Raw genomic sequence first — 14,461 nt, forward strand, 5'->3', positions numbered from 1 at the left:
TTGTCCAAGAGCTAAAGACCACCTGTGGAGAGCTACAGAAAGACCTGGAATCAGCAGGTACAATTGTTTCAATGAAAACTATAAGGAATGCACTCAACCTCCATGGCCTGTATGTATGCTCACCATACAAAGCCCTTCACAACCTTGTTATTGTCCGTTTTTGTGTTTTTGTTTTTTGCTCACCTTTCTTCCCAGAGCCATAAAAAATTTTTTCGCCAATATGGCCATGTGAGGGATATTTTTGGCGGGACGAGTTGTACTTTTGAACGAAACCATCGATTTTACCATATAGTGTACTGGAAAATGGGAAAAAAATTCCAAGTGCGGTGAAATTGCAAAAAAAGTGCAATTCCACAATTGTTTTTTTTTTACCTTGTTCACTAAATGCTAAAACTGACCTGCCATTATGATTCTCCAGGTTATTATGAGTTTTCAGATACCAAACATGTATCGGTTCTTTTTTATTTAAGCGGTGAAGAAACATTTCAAAATTTGTAAAAGAAAATGGCGCCATTTTCTGAGCATCTCTATTTTTTCAGGTTATGAGGCAGGGTAAGGACTGAATTTTTGCGCACCGAGCTGACATTTTTATTGATACAATTTTGAGGAAAATATGATGTTTTGATCTCCTGGTATTGCATTTTATTGCAATGTTGTGGAGACCAAAATAAACGTAATTCTGGTATTTGAATTTTTTTCTCCTTACGCCATTTAACAATTGGATTACTTTAGTTTATATTTTGATAGATAGGACATTTCTGAACGCAGCAATACCAAACGTTTATTTTTTTTATTGTTTCATTTTGAATTGGGCAAAAGGGGGGTGATTTGAACTTTTATCAATTTTTTTTATTTTTTTATATTTTTTAAAACTTTTTTTTTTTACTTTTTACTTGCTTCAATAGTCTCCATAGGAGACTAGAAGCTGCGAATATTCAATCGCTTGTGCTACATATAGCAGGACTTTAGCCCTGCTATGTGGATGAGAAATCATCATATCCTATGATCGCCCGCCTTGGACCGGCATTCATAAGAGATCTGCAATGACAAGCACTAGGGTCTTCTGCAGACCTCACAGCTGTCATAACAACCCATCGAGGCCTGCGATCACGTCACAGGGGTGCCGATGGGCTCTTCTTGTAAGGCGCTTATGGCGTGCTCGAGTTCAATGCCGCTGTCAGAGATTGAAGGTGGCATTTAACATGTTGACAGCCTCTGGTGGATCGCAATTTGAAACGCGGCTGTTAGAGGCACATGACAGCTAGTAAGATCAGCTGTCATGTGCTGGGATAGATGTGGGGCTCAGCGCTGGAGTCTGCATCCAAGAGGTGCAAACGACCTTGGACATACCTATATATCCAAGGTCGTAAAGAGGTGCAAGTTTCCTCAACAACATTTAGACAAGCCTGTGAAATACTGGGAGAATATAGTCTGGTCTGATGAGACCAAAATTGAACTCTTTGGATGCCATAATACACACCATGTTTGGAGGCCAAAATGCATATCATCCCAAAAACACCATACCAACAATAAAGTTTAAAGGTGGGAACATCATGATGTGGGGCTGTTTTTCAGCATACGGCACTGGTAAACTTCATGCAATTGAAGGAAGAATGAATGTAGAGATGTTCCGAGACATGCTTGATAAAAATAATCTGCTGCCATCTGACAGGATGATAAAGATAAAACGAGGGTGGACATTCCAGCAATACAATGATCCCAAACACACAGCCAAGGACGCTCTCAATTAGTTTCAAAGATTGAAAATCAAGCTGATAGAATGGCCAAGCCAATCACTGGACCTAAATCCAATAGAAAATTTAGGAAAAGAACTAAAGTTCAGAGTTCACAGAAGGAGCCCATGGGACCTTCAAGACGTGAAGAGTGATTGTGTGGAAGAATGGGCCAAAATTACACCTGAGCAATGCATGCATCTAGTTTCTCCATACAGGTGGCATATTGAAGCTATTATCACCAGCAAAGGCATTTGGACGAAGTATTAATTATTTTCAGTAACCGTGTTCAATACTTTTTCCCTGTGTCATTTCTCATTATTACACATAACTTAATTTATGGACATCTATTCTTTGATTTCTTTGTCTAAGTGGATTGGATGGGTTGTTGCCAACATCTCGTGAGAATTTCATGTCAATAGCACAATTTACTTAGAAAATTGGTGACGTGTTCAATACTTATTTCACCTGCAGTACTTACCTTAGTATACATTGGAGAAATGTTATGTTTTTCTTCTCACCTTTATTTACTTCAGATAATGTTCTAAATTTACCCTTAATTTTATGCTTTTTTCTACCCACCATCACCAATCTTTACCAGTTATCTATCCTTCTAAGCCAGTTAACATAACCTATGTACATTTTTTACCTTTCACATCAATTCATTCCATTTTTGGAAAGACAAATGTTGACATTTCCTCCAAAAAATGAACAATAGAATTGCAAAAAATGTGTTCTCTAACCATACGACTTTGTAAAAACAATTGTGAAACATATCCCACCACCTGTTAGGTTTTCTAGATATATTCATATTTACTAATAACTTACTGCCTCCTCCTTCCTGATTAACCCCATTTATGCTAAATCCACCATTAATTTCATGATTTCCATCAATACCAAAAGAATGTGCCTCCCCAGCAAAGCCAAATTTAATTTTTCCACCTTGTTGACCAAGCGAGCCCCCCACATTTAGGTTTGGTAGTTGTAGGTTTCCACCTTCCAGGTTAATTTTTGTTTAAACAAGGAAACAAAACATTCCATTCAAAATTCCATAGATCTCCTTTTTAAATAAAATAATACCCATCACCTCGACAACACAGAAAGACTATTATGTATTTATTGTGGTATACACTGGGGAACTGTTAAGTTTTCCTTCTTCCCTTTATTTACTTCAAATAATATTTTAAATTTCTCATTAACTTCATGTTGTTTCCACTCACCATCACCAATTTACCAGTTATTTTACCATTTAAGCCCCACTCATCGCTAGTTGCCATAACCTATGTTCATTTTTTGCCTTTCACGTAAATTCTTTTCATTTGGAAAAGACAAATGTTAATATTTCCCCCAAAAAATTTACAATAGAATTGCAAAAAATATTTTCTCTAACTATTCAACTTTGTAAGAAAAAAATTTAAAAATATCCCACCACCTGTCAGGTTTAATGTTCATATTTACTAAATGTAAAAACTTACTGTTTCCTCCTTCCTGATTAATCCCATTTATATTAAGTCCACCATTAATTTCCTGATTTCCATTAATTCCAAAAGCATGTGCCTCTCCAGCACTGCCAAATTCAATTTTTCCACCTTGTTGACCAAGTATGCCCCCCACATTTAAGTTTGGTAGTTGTAGGTTTCCACTTTCCAAGTTAATTTCTGTTTATGTAAGGAAACAAAACATTTCATTCAAAATTCCCTAGTTCTACTTTTTTAATAGAATAATTCCCATCACCTCGACAGCACAGAAACGCTATTATATACAGAGGGTGAAATAAGTATTGAACACATCACCAATATTCGAAATAAATATATTTCTAAAGGTGCTATTGACATGAAATTCTCACCAGATGTTGGTAACAAACCATCCAATCCACACAATTAAAGAAATCAAAATATAGATGTCCATAAATTAAGTTATGCGTATTAATAAGAACGTACAATGGGAAAAAGTTTTGAACACATGAAGAATGAGAGGTGTAAAAAGCCATGGGAAGTCATGACACCAGCTGAAATCTGTCAGTAATTAGAAAGCAATCATGCCACTTAGTGAAAAATAATATCAGCTGGTTCAACTGATGGTCTATAGAAAGGTGTCTCATTTCCAAGGTTTCTCACAAGAAACATCTCATGATGGGTAAAAACAGTGAGCTGTCTCAAGACCTTCGCAACCTTATTGTTTCAAAACAGACTTTCTAAACCACTGGAGGTTTCATTGAGCACTGTTGGGTCCGTAATTCAGTAGTGTAAAGAACATCATTTCACCTTAAACCAGCCACGACCAGGTACTCCCTGCAAAATTTCAGACAGAGGGGTGAAAAAAATTATCAGAAGAGTTGTCCAAGAGTCAAGGACCACCTGTTGAGAGCCGCACTGCATATCACCCCAAAACACCATACCAACAGTGAAGTTTGGAGGTGGGAATATCATAGTGTGGGGCTGTTTCTCAGCATACGGCGCTAGCAAACTTCATGTGATTGAAGGAAAGATGAATGGAGAAGTGTGCCAAGACATTCTTAATAAAAATGTGCTGCCATCTACTAGGATGATGAATATGAAACGACTGTGGACATTTCAGCAATACAATGATCCCAAACACACAACTGAGGAAGCTCTCAATTAGTTTCAAAGATTGAAAATAAAGCTGCTAGAATGGCCCAGCCAATTAACGGACCTGAATCCAATAGAAAATTTATGGAAAGAACTAAAGCTCAGAGTTCATAGAAGGAGCCCATGGGACCTTCAGTGTATGAAGAGTGTTTGTGTGGAAGAATGGACCAAAATCACACCTGGGAAATGGCATGCATCTAGTTTCTCCATACAAGAGGCATCTTGAAGCTGTCATTACCAACAAAGACTTTTGTATTATTTCCAAAAAGCATGTTCAATACCTTTTCCCTGTGTCATTTCTCATTATTACATATAACTTAATTTATGGACATCTTTGGATTGATTTCTTTGTCTGACTGGATTGGATGGGTTGTTACCAACATCTGGTGAGAATTTCATGTCAATAGCACCTTTAGATATGAATTCATTTAGAAAATTGATGACTTGTTCAATACTTATTTCACCCACAGTACTTGCCGTAGTATACATTGGAGAAATGTTATGTTTTCCTTTTCACCTTTATTTGCTTCACATAATGTTCTAAATTTACCCTTAATTTCATGCTTTTTTCTACTCACCATCACCAATCTTTACCATTCATCTAACCTTCTAAGCCAGTTACTATAACCTATGCACATTTTTTGCCTTTCACATCAATTCATTCCATTTTTGGAAAGATAAATGTTAACATTCCTCCAAAAAATGAACAACAGAAATGCAAAAATTGTTTTCTCAAACCATACAACTTTTAAAAAAAAATTGTGAAAAATATCCCACCACCTTTTAGGTTTATCTAGATATATTCATATTTACTAATAACTTACTGCCTCCTCCTTCCTGATTATTCCCATTTATGCTAAATCCACCATTAATTTCATGATTTCCATTAATTCCAAAAGAATGTGCCTCCCCAGCACTGCCAAATTCAAATTTTCCACCTTGTTGACCAAGCGTGACCCCCACATTTAGGTTTGGCAGTTGTAGGTTTCCACCTTCCAGATTAATTTCTGTTTATATAAGGAAACAAAACATTTCATTCAAAATTCCTTAGATCTCCTTTTTTTATTAAAATAATTCCCATCACCTCGACAGCACAGAAAGGCTATTATGTACTTACTGCGAAATACACTGGGGAGATGTTAAGTTTTCCTTCTCCCCTTTATTTACTTCAAATAATATTTTAAATTTATCCTTAACTTTATGTATTTTCTACCCACCATCACCAATCTTTACCAGTTATTTTACCAACTAAGTCCGGCTCATCGCTAGTTTCCATAACCTATGTACATTTTGCCTTTGACGTCAATTCATTTGATTGTGGGAAAAACAAATATTGACATTTCCCCCAAAAAATAAACTATAGAATTGCAAAAATAGTTTTCTCTAACTATACAACTTTGTCAAACAAATTGTGAAATATATCCCTCCACTTGTCGATATATTCATATTTACTAATAACTTACTGCCTCCTCCTTCCTGATTATTCCCGTTTATGCTAAATCCACCATTAATTTCCTGATTTCCATTAATTCCAAAATCATGTGCGTCCCCAGCACTGCCAAATTCAATTTTTCCACCTTGTTGACCAAGTATGCCCCCCACATTTACGTTGGGTAGTTGTAGGTTTCCACCTTCCAGATTAATTATTTCTGTTTATAAAAGGAAACAAAACATTTAATTCAAAATACCAGTTCCCCTTTTTTATCAAAATAATACCTCAACATCATAAAGAGGCTTGTACATTCTTACCAAAGTATATATATAAAAAAATTAATGTTTTCCTTCTCTTCTTTATTTATTTCACATAATATCCTGAATTCACACTTCGTTTCATGCATTTTCTGCCTGCCATCACCAACCTCTACAAGTTCTTGTGCAATTGTGAAAAATATCCCACAACCTATCAGGTTTATTCTCACCATTTGTCAGGTTCTCTAAATATATCTAAATTAATGAAATTGCAATGACATACTTTTTTATCTTTTCTTATTACGCTGACTTGATCTTTCAAGTCCACCATTAATTTCAAAAGTTTTTGCCTCCCCACAATCTCAATCTCTCCAGTTTGATCACCAATCATACCCCTTAGATATAAGATGGGTACTTAGTTAGTTCTATTTTCCTAATTTCAAGTCCAAGAGTTTTGTTCAAATGAAAAATCAAAACATTCAACTTATTATGCAAAGACTCTTACCTCTATAAAATTATTTAATTTTACCAAAGCCAAGAGAAACTCAAATGTACGCCAAATAACTTAAATCCATCACCAACATAGAGAAAGTATAAGTACTCTTAAACTAATTTTTTCCCGTTGTTGAGCAAATAAGTCCCCAACATTTAGACTGAATTGTTGTATATTGCCTCCTTCCAAATTAACGCTACCAAAATTTTACTATTACAAAAATTCTACAGCCTTTGAGATAATTTCCCTCAACCATAACAAGAATACACTTCATTATATTTCAAACTTCTTCATTTCAAAACTTTGGAATATAAAAATGGTCCACCTCTGAAACAGTATTTTCAACTTTCACAATTTCCAAGCTCTCTTTTTCCCATAAGCCAAATTACAAAAAGTCCCCAATAAAGAAAGAAAAATTACACTATAATTGTTTGTATTTAATCCTAAAACCCAGCTTTGAAAACAATATTTTTACTAAAATTTTCCAAAGTCACATAGTCATATAAGTTATGCTTTCCTCCTTCCTGTCCTGATATTTGACGTCCACCATTAATTTCATGTTTTACATTAATTTCAAAAGTTTTTTGTCTTCGCGGTATTACCAAACTCAAATTGGTGACCAGCTAAACCCCCAAGATTGACCTCACCCAACTTTAATTTGCTTCTTGTCAAATCAAAATCTGTTGAATTACAAAAGTAATTTAACTCTTCTCTGCTTCATTACCGAATATATCTTAGATTGTATTCTCAAGTCCTTTGGTCTGTTATTTCTAAAAAAAAATTATCTTAAAACCTTGGTTAAATTATTGGTTAAACTATTGGTTAAATTATCTTAACGACTTGGTTATATTTAAAAAACAAAACAATTACCCACAAAAGATATATATATATGTATATATATATATATATACATATAAGGAGAGTTGACAGGTCCACGGCAAGTTTCAAAAATTTAAACAATTGAAGAAATCAGGTCCAGTGGATAAAATACAGCCAAGGCTTCAATCATAAAATTTAAAAATCCAGAGGCACCACTCCTTTGCGCATTTCAGGCATTTGTTGGGCTCTTCGTCATTATGACTAAGGGCACTACATTCTTTTACTGTAAAATAACAAAGGCCAGATAGTACCGATCCTTCCTTGCTCCAGCGTTAGCTCACTACCACTGCCTCTGGCTCTGTCTTTTTTCTGCAGTGGTACACTCATGTCAACGGGTCAAATTACCACTGCAGCCAATCACTAAGCTCAGCAGCTATACCAATGTAGACAGCACGAGATGTTGACATGATGGGAGCTGTTGACATGATGACAAAATATAAAAATCGGAACAGTGGTGGGTAACTGGTGCTGGAGCATGGGAGAGTAAAATACTGTCTGGTTTTATCATTTTCCATTACAAAAATCATTTGGAGTCTACTTTTCTAAAAGTGGAAAACCCATTTAGGGCTAGAGATTGAGTTTGTTATTAATTTTGCCAGAATCATTATTTTTTTAAATAAAAAAAGATGGACGGCTAGTTGCCATTTTGCTAGATTTTTTTTAGAGCTGGGAAGGATCGATATAAAAATTAACATAATACTCACTTTTTCCAGAGTTTCGCCTATCCCACTACACAGTTACCTCCAGCTTTGGGCACTCTTCAGGGCTCGTAAGTCCATCTGGCTTTAAAAAGTCAACAAGTACTTACAGCATCATGTTATGAAGCAATGCATGTCATAACGTCATGTGAGGTGTGAGCCCTGAAAATTGACCAAAGACGGAAGGTGTTGCCCTGAAGAATGACCAGACTATGAGTTAGCTGTTTGGTGGAACAGGTAAGGGCTAGTGAAAGATTTTATATTTGTTTTATTTTAACTCTACATTTATTATGATTTGGAGTCTGTAGAAACTACAGTACATAGTAAATGTCATTGAATAAAAAATTTGATTCACATCCAATAAGTTCAATGTGAATCGAATTTCCCAGACAAATTCCAGCAAACATGCTGAATTAAAATTTTGCTCATCCCTAGTTAAAGGGATTGCCCAGAACTTTAACATTGATGGCCTATCCTTAGGATAGGTCATCACGTATGACCGGTGGGAATGCAACACCCAGCATCCCCGTTGATCAGCTGTTCCCGGTGTCAGCGACAGTCGTAAGTGGTCAGTTACGGAAAATAAATATTTTCAGATTGAAATCCTATAGGCTATGTACTATACCAGGAATGTTGACTATTCAAAACCAATATAACCATGGAAAAGAGCCCCATTCTCAAATGACCACCTATAGTAGGAAGATAATTCAACACCATGGTCTTTACTTCATCCCCTGATTCGTCTTAGTCTTCATGAGTTACATTTTCTACTGCCCTACACATCGTCTATTAAAATGGGTTAAGACGGACCTCCTTAGCTGATGGTACCCATAGCAGCTGTAATATCTACTATCCTGATAGTATCTAGCATGCCCTGTAAAATAATTGCAAACCATTGGACTGTCAACATAGTGTGATACTTTCTCCAAGAGAATCCATGCCTCTGCTTCGTATTTGAACCTTCCGTATAAAGCACTTGCCCATCAAGAAGTGCTCCTTCCCATGTTTCTGAAGCCTTCAACTAAAGTTCCAAGCTTAACAAATGAAACTCTATGTTAGGTATGAAATAGGTAAAACTTCAGCTTTAGGAGTGCCTTCTTTTGTTGGAAGGATATTTTATAAGTTGATGATACAGTGTCCTATTGCTTAAATCCCCAACAATCAACTCTAAACTAAGGGTAAAACTGGCAGCAAGTGTTTAATTCAGCGCCTCCATGGGAAAAATTATGAATTACATTGAGCTCAATGGACTGCTGCTGTAATGTAAGGATATACCAGACTGGTCCTCCAAAGCATACAATGTTCTTTGAAACCATGAAATTCAGCTCTCTAATCCTACGTATTCTCAATCATTTATTAGAACTTAGTATGATGGCAAGTTCATTGGATGAACGGATTCAAATGCCACATATCATTGGCCATAACTCGCCAACTCCAAACTGTCCCATATTAAACACAGTTTCTACTAGAAATCGATTTACTGTGGAAAAAAATAAAGATGGAGTACAACTTCAGAACCTTTTTGCTACACTGAGATCTGCCCAGACCTGATAGGAGCCCTTTCACATCCCTTGGTTTAATTGTTAACCAATGTTTTAACACATTGAAGATAATGTTTAACTTACTTAACTTCTCCTGCTTTTCTTCAGATATCTTTCTAAGCTCTTCCTGAACCCTCTTCTCTTCCCCACCATTTACTCCTAAGCCAGCTTGAATGCCAATACCACCAATGCCACCTATCAATAATAATAATAATAGTAATGTTTTCTATACTGTGTAAAGGTAATCTCCATGGTTTCATTGTAGCTTTTCTTTCTAATCAATTATTTAAATTTGTTTAGTAAATTGCTTAATGCGGTTGATTGGCTTAAGAAATCAAGCTTTATAGTCTTTGAGAGGTGCCTTCAAAGAAGGTATCTTGCAATGGAGGACCTGGCTTTTCCATGTATTACTTGAACACCTTAATTTCTGTGAGCACCTTACAATGTTTCAGCTTTCCTCTGTTGGCTCTACAAGAAATTGATCATTTACGAACACACAAACACTTAATCCTGCAGATTACAAATGATCATTAGGGTTTCCAGTAGTAGGACAATCATTTATCTTTAGGGTACCCTTTAAATGAAAAGTAATTGCTAAAAGTAGACATCCCCTTTCCGAACAGGAGACCATTCCAGGAGATGATTCACCAGATCTTCACATTTTATGATTCTTTGAAAAAGGTTCCAAAGTGTATTGATATTAAATCCCAACACTTGTAGGCTTCATCAGCCAAGATCAACTTCACTCACCAAGAGCGTGGTTTTAACTTACCAGCAGATGATTGTTGCTTCAGCTCGGATATCTTCCTAAGTTCATCCTGGACCCTCTTATCTTCGCCACCACTTAATCCTACACCTCCTTGGGTGCCAAAACCAGAGATTCCACCTAGTTGGAGACCTGCGTTGACTTTAGCTTCTATTGAAAATTAGAAAATAAAGAATCTATGTATAAATATATAATGACCCTACTATATAAAGTATATATTTAATCATCTACTATAATATTTAAGGAGGATAATGTAACTAGAGATGAGTGGTGTTTGACTAGAACTGTTCGCCAATCTCAAATTCGAGCTGTTTTGGGCGGTGTTCAAGTCGTTCGACGAACGCGAAAAATTTGCAAAAAATGTGTCTGTTCGAGGTTATGTTCGATAACTGTTCGTGCACCAAAAACATAACTGGATTTTTTCACATCATGCAGGGATTGTCTGCCACTCACTGTAATGTCACAGCCATGGTTGTTGTGGCATTACAGTGGTTGCCCAAATCGATGGGAACAGTGCTCACAGTGAAACATGAAAAGCCGGCAATTCAGCAGTGGCATACAACGGTACCCGACAATTTAGAACAGAAAGAATAGAGTATCACACATAGATTAGATAGATAGAAACATGTCAGTCACATATATAAGAAGTATAGCGACAGTGTTGGTTACTGTACTTGTCATTTAGTGTTAAAGGATTTATTAAAAAAATAATAGTGTTTTCATGCACCGTCTCTTTGAAAAATCCGGCCGGCAATTCAGCATCGGCACCCGACAATTTAGAACAGAAAGAATAGAGCATCACACATAGATTAGATAGATAGAAACATGTCAGTCACATATATAATAAGTACAGTGATAGTGTTGATTATTGTACTTGTCATTTAGTGTTAAAATAAAGGATTTATTAAAAAAAAAATTGGCGTGGGGTTCCCCGTAATTTTAGTCTCTAGCGGAGGTTAAGCAGATGGCTGGGGCAGATGTTTGAAGACTGGGAAGGGGGTAATACCCACGGAGCTTCCCAGGCTACTAATATCAGCCCCCAGCTGAATATCTAGCCTTTACTAGTTATTAAAATGGGGGACCCCCAAAAGAATGGCGTGGGGTCCCCCCTATTTTAATAGCTAGCAAAGGCTAGGCAGACAGCTGGGGGCTGATATTAATAGCCCAGGAAGGGTGCCATGAATATTGGCCCCCTCCCAGGCTAGAAACACCAGCCGTCAGCCGCCCCAGAAATGGCGCATCCATAGGATGCGCCAATTCTGGCACTTAGCCTCGCTCTTCCCACTGCCCTGTAGTGGTGGCAGTGGAGTAATAGGGCTGGGGTTGATGTCAGCTTATAATGCCAGCTGACATCAAGCCCAGGTTAGTAATGGAGAGGCGTCTATAAGACACCCCCATTACTAACCCCATAGTCAAAGTTAAAAAAAAACACAAACACCCAGAATAAAGTCCTTTAATTGAAATAAACACACACTTCTTTATTGTTCTAAATTAAACCATACTTACCATCACGCCCATTCCAGCTGAAGCCAACGATCTCCTGCAATAAAAGAAAAATAATAAAGCAACCTCATCCTTACCTTTCCATGGTTCCCAGGACGGCTCCAGCTCTGCTACATTGACATGACAGGCTGGAGCGCAGCAGAACGCTGCCATCCAGCTTGCCATGCCGCAGACACTGAGAAGCGCAGGCATGCTTGCGCTCCTCAGTGTCTGGCTGTGACGGCATCCAGATGAGCCGAGTTCATGTCCAATGAACTCAGCTCACCTCATGCACGTCACTGACAGCGTGGGAGAATTCTCCTGCGCATGCGGTGAGCATGAGAGAATTCTCCTGCACTCACGGCAAGCGCAAGTGTAGCGCCCCGAGGGTTCGGTCGCTACAGGGGTATTGCACCTCAACCAGAGGTGTGATATCCCACTCCCGGGTAAGGATGGTGTGTGGACCGGTACTCAGTTAGCTGCATGCATCACATACACCCCACTTCCGGGGGACAGCTCAACGGTGCTCCCATTAGTACAGTAATGCAGGCACGACAGAACATGTCCCTGGCTGGAGTGGGGAGGGGGGAGGAAAACCCAGTGATGTAGGAGCAGGAGGGGACGGTTTCTGGGCATAGGTAGGAGCCCATTGGTTGCAAGTCACCTGGGCTCATACACAGAGAGGGAGGTATATAAGGTGGGCACCATCTTAGATCAGTGTTCAGTCTGAGAGAGGAAGTGACAGAGCAGGGCCTCTGTGGAGCTCTGCTCCGGAGGCGGGCCTAGCCTGTGAGGCCCAGCCAGCACTGAAAGAGAAGTCAGTGCAGAGAGTTGGAGAAGAGAAGGAGTTCAGCCAGAGAGGGCTGACAGGGAGCTGTGGCTCAGTCTGGGCCCAGCTCCACGAGGCAGGCCTGGAGTGGAGGCCAGAGCCAGAGGAGAGGAACGGAAACAGAAAGGAACAGAAAGGAAAGTAAGAAGGAACAGAACACCAAGAGAGGCCCAGAGACACGAAGACAGAAGGAACCCTAAGGACCCAGGAGATTGCAGGTGACGGGTTGGAAGAACAGGGTACCGAATCCCAAGTTGGTGGAGGCGACTAATCCTCAGCCAAGGACCGGCGGTCATGACCATTTACTGGTGCGACCCCTCACTACACCTACTAGAAAGGCACACCACATAGGGTCAGGGAAGTGGACACCCAGCCTCCCAAGAGAAGACCCGAGGCAGCTGGACAGAAGTAGTGTCACTGGTGGGGCACGGCTGACGAAAGGATAGAAGGGAGTCCTGTGCCACACTCTGGAATTACCTGGGGGTTGATCGAGCCCCCTGCCTGGTGGACGCAGCACGGCTCGGGCCGTCCTATCTGTGCACAAGTGACCTGGATGAGAACTGTGAGTAAAGAACTTGAACTGCAACACCTTGTCTCTGTGCTTTCTCACCGCATACAGCACTACTAGTGCTGGGACGCCCGCACCATCACCCCCACCATCTACTACACTGCCCTGGGGCTGCACTCTTCCCATGGGGAGTCACACTACCTCAGCTGCATACACCATCAGCCCCAGCGGTCGGCCTTGCAGCGGCGGTCCGCACTGACTGCAATCCACGGGTGGCGTAGTCGGACAATTAACCTAAAACCCCCACAAAATACCACCATCGGCCTGACCACCCTGAGCCACGGGAGCAGGTCACCGCCACGGATACTACAACCCCCAGAGACCCAGCTCCGGGTATCCCACACACGTCCACACAAGCGCAGGAGAATTTTCCCACGCTGTCAGTGACGTGCATGAGGTGAGCTGAGTTCATTGGACATGAACTCGGCTTATCTGGATGCCATCACAGCCAGACACTGAGGAGCGCAAGCATGCCTGTGCTTCTCAGTGTCTGCGGCATGGCAAGCTGGATGGCAGCTTTCGGCTGCGATCCAGCCTGTCATGTGAATGTAGCAGAGCTGGAGCTGTCCTGGGAACCATGGAAAGGTAAGGATGATGTTGGTTTATTATTTTACTTTTATTGCAGGAGACATTGGCTTCAGCTGGAATGGGCGTGATGGTAAGTATGGTTTAATTTAGAACATTAAAAAATTGTGTGTTTATTTCAATTAAAGGACTTTATTCTGGGTGTTGTGTTTTTTTTAAATACTTTACTATAAATTCATGGCGGTCATGTTTAATATTGGCGTGACCCCATGAATTTCGGGCTTAGGGCCAGCTGATAATACCAAGCTGGCCCTAACCCCTTTATTACCCAGTGAGCCACCGCACCAGGGCCCTGGATGAGTTGGGTACAGCGCCAGAAGATGGCGCTTCTATGAACGCGCGATTTTCTGGGGTGGCTGCGGACTGCAATTTGCAGCGGGGGGCCCAAAAAGCTTGGTTCTCCCTGCGCTGCAGATTCCAGCCCCCAGCTGCCTAGTTGTACCTGGCTGGACACAAAAATAGGGTGAAGCCCCACATATTTTTTTTTTTAATTATTTCATGAAATTCATGAAATAATTAAGCGCTTTTGTAAAGGCATGTCCATTTTTTACCCCCTTAGCTTCAATATCTGTAGGTAATTATATACTTC

The 14,461-nt window shown here is 39.5% G+C and overlaps 1 protein-coding gene across 1 annotated transcript in view; it reads right to left on the reverse strand.

The window, feature by feature from the left end:
* LOC141171740 (uncharacterized) overlaps positions 1 to 1,396 on the reverse strand; it is a 199,764-nt gene extending 198,368 nt beyond the window's left edge. Inside the window, exon 1 of the mRNA XM_073655384.1 lies at positions 1,351 to 1,396. Coding sequence (XP_073511485.1) covers positions 1,351 to 1,396 — 46 coding nt within the window. The remainder of the gene's footprint in view (positions 1 to 1,350) is intronic.
* Positions 1,397 to 14,461: the final 13,065 nt, after the last annotated feature.

The sequence above is a fragment of the Phyllobates terribilis genome, unplaced genomic scaffold (genome assembly GCF_046119375.1).
Source record: "Phyllobates terribilis strain yellow unplaced genomic scaffold, ASM4611937v1 Scaffold_12__6_contigs__length_324123572, whole genome shotgun sequence".
NCBI lineage: Eukaryota > Metazoa > Chordata > Amphibia > Anura > Dendrobatidae > Phyllobates > Phyllobates terribilis.